This window comes from Ylistrum balloti, unplaced genomic scaffold (genome assembly GCF_031769215.1).
Source record: "Ylistrum balloti isolate Yb309-2 unplaced genomic scaffold, AGI_CSIRO_Ybal_v1 Utg369936, whole genome shotgun sequence".
NCBI classification, from domain to species: domain Eukaryota; kingdom Metazoa; phylum Mollusca; class Bivalvia; order Pectinida; family Pectinidae; genus Ylistrum; species Ylistrum balloti.
In genome coordinates, this window is record NW_026782046.1 from 861,279 (window position 1) to 875,589 (window position 14,311).

The 14,311-nt window shown below is 38.2% G+C and overlaps 1 protein-coding gene across 1 annotated transcript in view; it reads right to left on the bottom strand.

Moving 5' to 3' along the window:
• LOC132547179 (histone acetyltransferase KAT6B-like) overlaps positions 1–11,218 on the bottom strand; it is a 35,104-nt gene extending 23,886 nt beyond the window's left edge. Inside the window, exons 1-7 of the mRNA XM_060210940.1 lie at positions 10,619–11,218; positions 7,990–8,098; positions 7,461–7,573; positions 6,882–6,963; positions 5,779–5,929; positions 5,336–5,398; positions 3,460–5,075 (exon numbers count right to left, since the gene is read on the bottom strand). Coding sequence (XP_060066923.1) covers positions 3,460–5,075; positions 5,336–5,398; positions 5,779–5,929; positions 6,882–6,963; positions 7,461–7,573; positions 7,990–8,098; positions 10,619–11,218 — 2,734 coding nt within the window. The remainder of the gene's footprint in view (positions 1–3,459; positions 5,076–5,335; positions 5,399–5,778; positions 5,930–6,881; positions 6,964–7,460; positions 7,574–7,989; positions 8,099–10,618) is intronic.
• Between the last annotated feature and the right edge of the window lie 3,093 nt (positions 11,219–14,311).

Below are 14,311 nucleotides of genomic sequence, written 5' to 3' on the forward strand. Positions count from 1 at the left end.
AGAAGAAAGTCTTTTTGGAAGACAAATGTTTCCTTTATACAGTACACTGACATCCCAACCCTCCCCCCTCCATCTTTCAGACTGCTACACTGATTTAAACTAAACTAAAACTACTGTTATGTTCTGTGTCGTCAAACTACCACACAAGGACATCCCTATAGTCATACTTGTATATAAAGACTGTAGCCAAACTCCCATACAAGGACACCTCTGTAGTCAAACTCCCATACAAGGACACCTCTGCAGTCAAACTCCCATACAAGGACACCTCTGCAGTCAAACTCCCATACAAGGACACCTCTGAAGTCAAACTCCTATACAAGGACACCTCTGTAGTCAAACTCCCATGCAAGGACACCTCTGCAGTCAAACTCCCATACAAGGACACCTCTGCAGTCAAACTCCCATACAAGGACACCTCTGCAGTCAAACTCCCATACAAGGACACCTCTGAAGTCAAACTCCCATACAAGGACACCTCTGTAGTCAAACTCCCATACAAGGACACCTCTGCAGTCAAACTCCCATACAAGGACACCTCTGCAGTCAAACTCCCATACAAGGACACCTCTGAAGTCAAACTCCCATACAAGGACACCTCTGTAGTCAAACTCCCATACAAGGACACCTCTGCAGTCAAACTCCCATACAAGGACACCTCTGCAGTTAAACTCCCATACAAGGACACCTCTGTAGTCAAAATCCCATCTCTGTAGTCAAAATCCCATACAAGGACACCACTGAAGTCAAACTCCCATACAAGGACACCTCTGTAGTCAAACTCCCATACAAGGACACCTCTGTAGTCAAAATACCATCTCTGTAGTCAAACTCCCATACAAGGACACCTCTGCAGTCAAACTCCCATACAAGGACACCTCTGCAGTCAAACTCCCATACAAGGACACCTCTGAAGTCAAACTCCCATACAAGGACACCTCTGTAGTCAAACTCCCATACAAGGACACCTCTGCAGTCAAACTCCCATACAAGGACACCTCTGCAGTCAAACTCCCATACAAGGACACCTCTGTAGTCAATCTCCCATACAAGGACACCTCTGTAGTCAAACTAGCTCACATGGACACCTCCATTGTCACTCCCTCAAAAGGACACCTCTGTAGTCATCAAACTCACACACAAGCACATCCCTGTTGTCAAACTCACACACAAGCACATCCCTGTTGTCAAACTCACACACAAGCACATCCCTGTTGTCAAACTTGCACACAATGACTTTGTTTTTACGTTCTCACCAAAGGATATGTGTTGTAAAGTTCACACCAAAGGACATCTCTGTTGTCAAACTGGCACCAAAGGAAGACTCTGATGTCAAACTTACACACAATGACACATCTGTTGTGAAGCTCACACCATGGGACACTACTATGTCAAACTCATATAAAAAGGACACCCCTGTTTAAAACTCAACCAAAGGACACCCCTGCTGTCAAACTCACATGTCAGGACAAAACTATGCCAAACTCACACCAAAGTACACCTCTGTTGTAGCACTAAAACCAAAGGACGCCTCTGTTGTCAAACTCACACCAAAGGATGCCTCTGTATTCAACTCACACCAAAGGAAGCCCCTGTAGTCAACTCAAACCAAAGACCACCTCTGTTGTCAAACTCACACCAAAGGATGCCCCTGTATTCAACTCACACCAAAGGAAGTCCCTGTAGTCAACTCACACCAAAGGACGGCCCTGTAGTCAACTCACACCAAAGGATGGGGCTGTAGTTAACTCAAACCAAAGGATGCCCCTGTAGTCAACTCACACCAAAGGACGCCTCTGTTGTCAAACTCACACCAAAGGATGCCTCTGTTGTCAAACTCACACCAAAGGACGCCCCTGTATTCAACTCACACCAAAGGACGCCCCTGTAGTCAACTCACCAAAGGACGCCCCTGTAGTCAACTCACCAAAGGACGCCCCTGTAGTCAACTCACACCAAAGGACGCCCATGTAGTCAACTCACACCAAAGGACGCCCCTGTAGTCAATTCACCAAAGGACGCCCCTGTAGTCAACTCACACCAAAGGACGCCCCTGTAGTCAGCTCACCAAAGGACGCCCCTGTAGTCAACTCACACCAAAGGACACCTTTCTTATTTACACACAAGTACACCACTTAAGTCAGTTTTGTAAGCTAATTCTTTATATATCAATACTGACACTTAATTTTTAGTTGAAATACTTCTGTGTAATTTTCCTCTCCTAATTAATGTCTATAGATTTTCCCTCTTTACAAAGCCTCCTATATTGTTCCCTTACTTTATCACTGTTACGTCCCATACCTTGGTCAGAGTTATTATGTGTGTCTCCCGTTAAAAAGTTGCCCTGTTTTATCATAGATGGATTATATATAACAATGACGCATGGGTTTGCATTAGATTTGTAATTCCTAGATAAATACACACCCATTCCCACCACCACCACCACCACGTCATCTCATCCTTGAACAGTCAAACCTACTACTCAACAGTACCACCGATTGCCAAACCAAGCAATAATTAATTAAGAATTTTTCTTATTTGTAATAAATGCAGTAAATACTGACAGAATGCTTTGGTGGCCGAGTGAACTGTTTTATCAGGTGGTTTGACTGTCACGTTTTCTTTTTTTTTAGAAAACTATGTGCATTAATAAATTTACAAGAAATAACACAATGAGAACAGAACACATGCAATTAATCAAAGGCAAACTACACAGGAAGTTTCTCTTTTTTTTTCATTTCAAAACCAATAATCTTTATTTGTGAACAGAATGCAGATTGGAAAGGAAACACAAGAGAACACAGAAGCAGGAGAGTATGTAGACAACCCATGCACAGCCTGTTGTTATATAAACATCATTTCATAAAGATAAAGCAATCAACAAGAAAACGCAGATTTAAACTACAAAGAATGATTCTTCACAAAACCAGCACACACTGCCAGAAAAACATAAAGGGCAGCGCGCAACAATTTGATGTACTTCATCCCGACAAATCTGCAATCTGTTCAGAGAAGCATGAGTGACACCTTTGAACCATTTTTGCGTTTAACTGTATTTTAGAATTTTCATTTTCATTTATAATCGGAAGACGCCAAATCCTTTGCCAATTTGCTTTTTTTAAATATATATATTTACTGACGCAGACAAAAACAAATGATCGATGGATGCAAAAGTAGGCAGGGCTGCATGTCATGCCTCTCATGCTGTAGAGGTCAAGGTCATAGTGAACTGAGGTCACGAAACAAGGCCAAGGCTACCAACCACATCATGCACTACTGCCCTAGCTAGCTAGCCTATGCGACGGTACAGGTGTGCGAGCAGAGGATGATGACTAGACCCTCCGGGCGTGGGACACAGCAACTCAAGCAATGGTGAGCAGGGGCCGGGTGCTACACGGGAGGACTACCTTTTGACAGATGGTGGGTTACAGAGCTGTGTAAACGTGACTTGAGTCTTACCCCTGTGTCCTAATCCACCAGAAAGGATAACAGAGTCCTCATCATCATCATCATCATCTTTACTGCTGTCATCATCATCATCATCATCATCGTCATCATCGTCATCTTCGCTCTCTGATGAAGAGGCCGGGGGGACGGGGATACCGTGACTGCCACCCCTCCCCCGCCCCCGACCCCTTGGTGTATGTGTCATTGGTGACTGGACAATTGGCGACGATGTAAGTTTGGAATGTGCACCTCTGGCAGGTCTGCCTACCACTGGTGATGAAGATAATGACAGGACCTTGGACTCAAACAAACTGTTCATTAGTTCCTTCTTTGCACCTCGTCCCATTCCTCTCCCAACACCTCTCCCTTTACCTCTACCCATTCCTCGACCTACGCCACGACCCACTCCTCTGCCAGCACTCATTCCTCGACCTGGGGGAAGGTTCTTGCTGAATGGTCTCCCAAGTTTTACTCTTCCTCGTGAAAATGGCCTTCCTCTGCTGAATGGCCTGCCTTCACTGAAAGGTCTTCCACGACTAAAGGGTCTACCTCGACTAAATGGTCTACCTCGACTAAATGGTCTACCTGCACTGTAAGGTCTCCCACGATTAAAAGACTGTTCTTTACTAAATGATTGCCCCCTCTTACTGAAGGGCCTACCACGACTAAAGGGCCTGCCTCTAGTGCTAAATGGTCTCCCTCTGCCGAAAGGCCTCCCTCGTTTAACAAAGGGTCGCCCTCTACTCTGCCCTCTCCCCCGCATTGAATTAAGTGTACTACTACCCCTAGCCCTACCTCGACCACGCCCCCTACCTCGGCCTGCTCCTCGTCCACGGGCCACAGGGAGCTCTGGTATAACCAGAGGAAAGTCATTGGACGGTTCAACTAATATAGCAGGCTGGGTTTGCCCTTCCAAAGAGTCAACAGAGGAAGAGGAAGAGGGAGAGCATGATCTCGCTGCTGGCTTTTCTAGAATGTTAGTGATATTGTTATTATCGTTACTATAAATAGGACTACACTTGTTGAAATAATCAGATATCTTCATTCGTCGTCGACCTCTTGCTACTGGAGCATAATCTGGAACCAATTTTTTCCTTTCCCCTTGAGCTGTAAACAAATGGGACAGTCCGTCAAATAACCCCTTCAGTTGCCCACTGCCCGGAGGCCCCGTGTATTTGTGCCTTTTGGCAGCCTGTAACAACCTAGAGCGTTTAAGTATCCTACTGGCAGCCTGCTGTGAGTTGCTTTGTGATTGTTTTACACCATTGTTTATAGAACAGGCTTTATTGGACAGCGCTGTAAAGTCACCAGAATTCAAAGACACCCTAGAAGTTCTTTTGTTTGATGGCGTGAAAAACCGTGACAAGCCATCGACTAAGCCCTTGGGTTTGGTCAAGGCAAAAAACGGCTCAAAGGTGCTAGTCTCCTCATCGCTCTCTGACTGATCACCGGGAGATGAAGAACTGTCGTCCTTTGTTTGTTTAGTAGATGCTACTTTACCAGATGAGGACTCGTCCTCCGACTCAGAGCCAGAGTGGCTTCCATGTATGCCATTCTTGACCCCAAATTTTTTCTGTATGCGGAAGATTCGTCTTTGCTGTGGCGTCAACAGTGGACAAAATATTTGCCTGCAAACCAAATTTTCATTAGTTTTCACAGTAGCAGTCTCAAAGGAGTTGTATTATTTTCTGCATCATCATTTTTGTTCATAGAGTACTAAAATCAAGAGTTAATCTAGGTATATTCATCAGCTCAATAGTGCAATAATGATGTTTGGCACAAGGAGATCAATTCAATAACTTTGAATGAATCAAAACAAAACAAAAATATGAACCAACAAAATATTAAAATCAAGAATATGAAGAATAACATGAAAGGCAGTACTCACGTCCGATGGACCGCTGATTTACCGTTCACATTACCAGCTCCATCACAGCCTGGGGTTGCACATCTAAAAAGTCACAAAATAAAGGTTCCTCTGAAGTACTCCTTCCTGATTCATATATTATATAGTCTCTCTCTTCTTAAAATTCATTTTGATGTTTTACTATTTCATTGGAGATTGAGGAAACAGTGTAACCTGTCCCTTCCATCCCATTCCAAACCTTTAACACTGTTCTAACAACATGGTTTCCTTAACGATTTTGATAAAGATACAAACACACTTCATATGGCATATCACCACAGCCGAAGCTTACAAAAAGCATATTCCTTTTTCTTCATATTAATCAACTCTCCAGCGGATTGACAAAATTTACATGCGAAGTGACCAAGAAACTAGTCCCTAGATCTATTGATCAGTATCACTTCTTTTCAAAATAAAAATCTTACTTTGCAACTGGGGGTTTCTCTTTTGGGGTTCGCACACCCTTTGTTGTCACCGTTTTGCTGAATTTCTTTTTCATTTTAGCTGCCAGTTCCAAATAACGTTTCCCCTTTTTGCTGCCTCGGTTGGGGTCGCATATGTTGCACTTCCATTTGCCTGTCAATTTTAAGCCACATTTCAATTAAACAGTCCCTCAAAAATTAAATCTTAAGTTGTATTTTAATTTAAAATTTCCCATCAATTAGCATGATTTTACTAAATTTTTCAGAAAGATGATGAGAAAGATGTCAACATTTCTTCTATTTAATTTGTTTTATTCTCACGGTGTAAACATCTAAAAAAAATAGCAATCACAACATATAATTGTCAATAAATAAGCAGGCTGCCTGTTTGCCATTTCATTATTACAGTTTACAATGTGATAATTGAAGGATGTTAAGCACTTCTGTGATTACCCCTGAAAACATAATGACAAATAAACTTGATTCCAATGGTTTCTAACATTTCTAGAGTGTGTATATCTATATTTCAACAGTTTATTAACAATAACATAAATATCAACATTGGATTTCTGTATTTTTGAATTATTAAAATAAAACCAATATTCTGGACTATTTAAGTATTAGGGAATCCTCGAACAAAGAAATACAATCTATAATATCATCTATATAATTTTTCAGTGAGAATAAATAAATGTATGTTGGGCTCTATTTCAATAAGGACATGAATTCTGAACGGTAGGGTAAATATGTTATCAACAAATACCTGAGAGCTGTATTTTACTCTAGAGAATGCTGTATTACTGATAATAACCATCAACAGTATTTAATAACCTTTAACAGTACTTCATACTCAATGTTAAAAGCTGATAATATACTTAAACAACTATAAAAATGGTAGTGACAGACTAGGTAAAGTTTCTAGAATTCAAATATGATAAATACACTCCAAACTTCAACAAAATATTTTTGAAATTATTTTGGTTGCTAGGTTCAACAAAACATTTTTGAAATTATTTTGGTTGCTAGGTTTGTCAAATACTGTTGCTAAACATTTGCCAGAATGTATTGTTTCACACAAGTAGGTTTGACATATTTTATAAATATACCTTTTGGGGCTTTGTTAAGTGGTGGATCACAACAACCCATATGAAAACCACGGTCACAGCAATCACAGAAAAGCATGTTATCCTGAAAAAGTTTAATAGAAAATATTCAAACATTGCATGAGGTTTCATAAACAACAACATCTCAGGAACAAGTATCAATTTAAAATTAAGTAATCTGTACAAAAGAAAATGCCATTTTATTATCATCAATTTGGCTCAACATCAATTTCTAACACTCTTGAACAGTAATGTCTTGAATCAGAAGATCCTAGAGAGTTAATTCAACTTCCGCAGCATTTTTGGGATTCAGACCAAATATATATTATTGCAGAAACAAAGTTTTTAAACTGTTCTGTAGTTTGAAAATTTAACAGTCCTTTAACTGACTGATACTTAAATTATCAAGCATAAATTGACGATTTAGATATGATTTCATGTTCCAGGGTTGCAATGCAGATTCCTATACATAACAGCATATACTTGGAATTATTGTGTGGTGTTGTATATGAATCTAAGACTGTCAAGTGAACCCTACAGGGCCTGAAAGCAACTGAAGCGTTCAACTGTATATGTGCATACCTCCCTTCCAGATTTTTGACAAAAGGAACATTTTTTACAGTCAATACACTGCCATCTAAGAGCTTTCACCACTTCTGTCAACTCTGCAGAAAACTTCAGACAAGATGGGTGACCTGAAAAACAATTACATTATCACCAAGGTTGATAATTACACAGGTCAGATTGGTAACAAATTACAGGTAGACTCCAGAACCGGAGATCATACAGTCCTATATTCAAAATTTGTCAATTTTTCTATCAAACACGAATAGGGTACAGAACTTGTGAATTTGTTTTTTAAGTTAGGGGGATATTTCAGCTTCCACTAGAACATTCAACTGTTTCTTTCAGAAACCAATTTGAAAAATAGCAAAGCCGATGTCACGTCTATATTTATTGTCTGCTTTGTTTTTTATGCTCAAGTGTTTGCTTCAAATGTTCACAAGATTATCATCACAACAGCGAATGGCCATCATTATACCCATTTCTTAAACTTTGGTGACAAACTCTCAATACTGATATTTCTGTATTGTACAGCACCACAACCTACCACTGTTTCCACAGTCAGCACAGGAAATGAGATCCTCATATTCATTATTGCGGTTCTTGTTCTCATCCCCCAAGCAGAAACAGCAGATTGGAATAGGTTTGGCACATTTCTGAAAAACATATAATACATACTAGGTACTTTTTCCAAGTAAAAAACCACTGCTCCCTGACCATATTTTTCCTGTACTGCTTTTGTAAATTTGAAGCACTAATCTTGAATAAAACATGTATCCCATTACAATAGGGCTCATCCTTCAATATTCAGGTATCACCTGAAAAAACATCCAACAATTGGAAACACTTGACATTATTTTACACTTTTTCTTAAAACTTTCTCCAGTCTATAGCATTCTCAATAGCCTATGTTTACAAATATCTACATGCTCTAATTTAGTTTTTTATGACCATACAAATGAAATAAACTCACTATGTAATTAATTTCCTTGTATAAACATTTTTATTGTTACTAATTTATATTCCATAAGCTGCAAATTATATATTCCATGCATATTTTGTAAAGGAACACTATGGAACAGCCTTTCATAGAAAAAACTCTGAAGAGCAGGGGAGCAATTATGAATGTAAACTGTAGACTTTCCCAGAAACCTGTATCGAGTGTTTATCCCAGACCGGTCATTTCCAAGAGTAGATTATAAGAACCAACCGAAACAGTCTCCGCAACTTGGAAAAAACTCCTGAGAGTTAGGAAGCAATTATGAATCTAAACTGTAGACTTTCCCAGATACCTATATCAAGTGTTGATCCCAGGCTGGTCATTCCCAAGAGCAGTTTATAAGAACCCAACGAAACAGTCTCCGCAACTTTGAAAAAACTCCCGAGAGTTGGGAAGCAATTATGAATCTAAACTGCAGACTTTCCCAGATACCTGTATCAAGTGTTGATCCCAGGCCTGTCATTCCCAAGAGCAGTTTATCAGAACCCCATGAAACAGCTTCAGCAACCAGTAAAAAACTGTGAGAGTTGGGAGCAATTATGAATCTAAACTGTAGACTTTCCCAGATACCTGTATCAAGTGTTGATCCCAGGCCTGTCATTTTTAACTGAGCCGGTATAGTATACCTTTAGCTACTGGCTATGGAGCTAATCAATTAATCTGGTGGAATTTCTGCTGTTATACAACAGTGTATTGATTTTGTTTATGGTGGTAGCTGTGGCCTAACTGTGCCAGACAGGCTGTGCTCCATGTAACTGTTGGGTGCTGTATGAGTGGTATTAGATGTCTCATTACTGACTAGATAAATACACGAGGTGGAATTTCATACATGATCATTGCCTGCCTGTGCCCATGGGCTGCAGTAAGGAGTGATGATAGGAGTAATCTGCATTTCCTACCAGGCTGCTAGTTCAAGATCAACATACATCATTTAATAGCAATTTATACATGGTATAGTGCCCTTCATCAATTCAATCAACATGAAAATAGCTTAGTGCATGTATCTGTTACAACACATTTGTCTTCACCCTCACTCATCTCAATTGCAGCCACTCAGTCATTCTCAATTTCATATTGTAAACCAGTAAACCTTTTAAATATCTCTAGATATATCCACCCAACACCATCTAAAGTCACTGATATTGGTCTTTAAATCACAAATTAGGGCCACCTACTGTGTTAATTTGCCTTCTACTGTCAGCTCTCGACATCTGACCACTAATCAAAATCTACAAATGTTAACTCTTTAAACAACCATTCTAGCATTAATTCTGATCAAGACAAAAAGAACCTGGCAAAACATAGTGTAAAACGTCAATTTCTCTATGACTTTTTATCAATCTAAACCCAACCTTTCCCTCTGCTCCAATACAATTAGCATGTTCACCTGACAAGATCATTCAGGATGTTTGTATTTTAAGGTAAGGAGGTAAAAAGTCAAAGCTCTATTTCAGTTCACCTTCTAATCAAAGTGTATGACACATGCGTAGTTAAATAAACTGACACTAATTAATGAGAACTGGTTCATTTACCAAGAAAGTGGACGTGACTTCATTTCGTTTTATTCAAGAAGAATTTCACAGTTTTGAAAATACACAATTCATGAAATCTTGCACTTTTAAATAAATGTTGGGGAAAAAAATATTGAAAGAACATATTAACGGTCAGAACTCCTTTCCTCAAAAATTAAAAATCTCAAAATTTAAATTGATGGTTACTTAAAAACTTGCCAACGATTGTTAAGGGTCTTGAAGTAATGGACCTCTTGAATAATACATTGGTCCTGCATGAATACTTAAAACAGCACAAAAAAACATTTGGAAATTATCAAATTACTCTTCCTCTCCTGAACAACCCTAGACTTAATATCCACATTGTGATCACTACTGCTTAATTAGTTGGACAGCATTTCAAATTAATTGTTTCAACTAATTTTCACTACATTGTAACAATTGATCAATATCAAAACAATCATTGGTGAAAAATTTAACCAGTCTAACTGAGCAATTTCCCATATTATAGCTAGAGCCATTTTTTTCTCTCTCCTTCGATACCTGAAGACACTTGTACTATATTGTACTTCATTCATTAACTGATAAATACTTGTCAGACAACATTTGATCTTTAATTTTCTTGTACAAATTTCTTCATATTTTGGGGCCCTGTTGATAATTACCAAATTCTGCTCAAAGGAAAATGAGAGGTCACTTCCAGAGTCCTCATCAAAAGATCCGGAGTGACTACTGCTTCCTGCCGAGTCAGACTCCTGACTTTTCTCTCCAAGCTTGATGGTGCGTCCATCTTTGACTAATAATCCTGATGTTTCTCCCTTCTTCACAGAATCCTTCAACTGGTGCATCAATTCAATCCCATCGTGCAGTTCCACAGTGTAACTGTTTTGAATGTTCTTTTCGATCTTTGACAAGGACGACCCATCAGCCTCACCCATTGCTCGGATAGACCTGATAATAATTTTGCACAAGTCTGTTGATTTATCAACATGTAAAACCCTTGGTTTAAGGTGTGCGTTTGCATCTGCATCTTTGTACGAGACCAAACCTTTGTTGTAGACTTGTAAAACAGTACCATCCTTGATAGCAAGATTTAGCTGTTCTTCAATGGAATCTTTAGTAACTTTGTGATATTGCTGAATTGCATGACAGATTCGATCCAAACTAGGTCGCTGTTTCTGACATTTCACTTTCCCAATGGCCTCTAAAATCCATTTCAAATATGTCGGATTAGCAAGGCCTTCCCTCTCTCCCTCTTTCACCATTTCTATTCCAAAAATGGGTTATGATTAGGAGGTAAATAACAATATTTAATATTCACATTTTCTGGGCTACGTATTACGTGTAGTGTCAAATTTTTATATTCTCAAATAATTCTCCTATAGCCATGAATTGGTTTTCTTTTAGTAGGCCCAAAGCAAATCACAATGCTTTAGACGCATCTTGAATTTACTTAAAAACTTCATTTTGAACCTGAAAAATAAAGAAATAAAATGTATTAATATTTCATTTTCTCAAATTCAAAACATCTTCAAATCAATTAACATATTTCAACTTATTTGACTAGTGATAACAATAAAAAAAACAAGATCAATGGGTAACATTTAAAACTCTCCAAACATTTTGTTCAAACAGAACGTTTTTATGTAAAAAAAAAGTAACGTTTGAAGAAAATTTGTTCATTTAATAACTTCGCTTGATATTATAAAGCATAAATAAAGAAATGCAGTTCACTTAAAATGTTGAAAATTTCAATTGATAGTCATAAAAATATGTCATTTTGCTGGAAATGACGTTTTTAGATATTTCAGGGTGTGAAACATTCGGGAAATGTTACATACAACTTCTATCGTTATTCGAATTACGCCGTGAAAGATATTTGAATACAATTATCCACGCCCATGTACAAAGAAAACATTATTAAAATCGAGAAATAACATTATACGTCCGGTTCAAACTGAAATTCTCACTGTTTTTGTCAAAACCGATCACAGAAGACCAAGCGGATTTGGCCAGACAAGCATATTTCCTTCTGAAATATCGTTTTCTTTACAAAATCAAATTATTTCTTACAAAAACTCCACGCCCGAAATTGCCACCCCGTGAAAGCTGTTAACAACGAAATTTGACAAGATATAGCCAAACTTTTTAAAAAATCAAAACGGACAGATTGTGAATAATCAGATTTGTACAATCCGCTAAGCAACGCCTGGCCCGAACCGAGAAGAAAACGTAAAATGGCGACTAAGGGTACATCGGAATAGCAGCCATGATAATAATGGCGGCAACTGTATGTGACGATTACTACACTCGAATTCAAGCATATTGAGAGTAATTTAGTCACAGAAATGACCTTATAAGTATCGCTAATACCCCTTAGACATATATCTCATAACAGTTGAGTGTGATAATGATTCGGAAACATCTAAACACAAAAAATGTTTTGCATCATCATGTCGGACTGTCAACAATGATTTCAAAATTTGAACCGTGCAAACAAACAGTAAATATCAGTTAACTCACCGTTTGATTCCCTTCTAAATATTTCAATCCAATAGTTTAAAGTATCTCTTTAAGCATAACATACACAAATCGTTTTGTCTCTGACTCTAAATGTCCAGAAAAATGTAAAATCACAAGCCTCCAGGTCTCCTCGGTTCGACTAGCTGTCCGCCATTGAAAATATGGCTACCAATGAACTACGGACGCTCGTGGATCGTTGGGAGAATTTAGACTTTCAGGTCAATTTTTTACATGATCTTGCATTTTTTATGACAAAATATGACACCAAACATGGCTAAATCAGCTAGAGGCAAATCAGATATATATTTTTCTATCATATGACAATATTTTGGACGAGCAAACTATCATCATTATTTTATTTTTGTATTTTTATAAATCACGACCTAGTGTAGTTCTCCCTGCGCGTTGGTTTGTTGAAACAATTTGTCCTGTTCTTTACAATAACGAATTCTGATTGGTCAATGGTGATAAGTGATATGCTTTGATTCTTATGAGCACACATGAGTGTAACAGACCTAAATATATTAGCCTATTAGTAAATAATTTAAGGGTGAAATAAGTGCTTTGGAAAGGCAAAGACAGCTAGATTATTAACATATTGTAACAGAAGAAACACAAGAAAGAGGTGATTCCATGAGTCATTCCCCACAATAAAATAAATTTATAACACGGACAGTAAAACACCCAGCCTGGCTTCATCCCCTGATACAAGCAATGTAAATAAACAATTTGAGAAATCATACAATGACAATATTTTGTCAGATTTCTTGCATGTTTGTATCCGATTCATTGATTAACACTGCTACAGTGACCACGTGTTAGTGTTTGTAAACAAGGGAAAGGTCCATCAAGTATGACACACTGAAAAGCGCGATTTTCTTTTTGATATCTAGCCCAGATATCAATACATTTTTTCGATATTACCGAACTTGTAAATTGTGACTGAATAACACATTTCCGCGGCACAGCCACGTTTTACTTTGACACCCTCCAATATTTCTAACTTTTCAGAGACATACATACAGATTAAAGTTTTTTTTTTTTTTTTTTTCAAATAACACCATCCTCTTATATTTCAGATAAAATCTCGACATTTTTACCGCAACAAAAACAGGGACGTAGATAAAAAAAAAACAGTTATCTACGTCCCTGAAAAAAGCAAGTGTGGACTGAGAATAGTAGGGGCTTGGGGACTGGGATAGGGGTGGAGATGGGTTGGCAAAATTATATAACTTAGCCTATTATGGTTAGAGGGAGAAATAAAACACAAACAGTTTTCTGGAATCTTTATTTCAATAGTTGCTACAAAAAGTATCTTTCACGATTTTTTGTTTGGTTGCTTGCTTGGTTTATCGGACCATGTGTTTGCTTGCTTGGTTTGGCGCCCCATGAATGACCGGAGTCATTTTCAGGCGGGCTTTCCTTGCAGTAGTTGGTCGTACCTCACTGAACAAAATACGGGAGGCCCGTTGCGTGCACCAGAGCAATTTTACACGATAACGCATGAAATTGAATTTCTTTCCATTTCTTAAATATTACTTTTCATATATGTATTATGCGTTTTGAATTTTGACGAAGACATTTGTAAATTGAGTTTAAAATTCAAAGATTCGTCTTCAGTTTGAATTAACTCCCGAGAGACCTGGATTAATCAAATTTACTTTTTCAAGCCAGCAGTTATTTCAAATGATAATGTGTTTAATTGAAAAGGGCTTGCGAAGATACTGAAAAATGCAAACTCTTGAAAAACATGTTTGATACAAGTTACAAAAGGATTCGGATTGTTAACTCAACACGGATATTTTTGCTTGTCCGAGTAATAAATTCCCTCACTT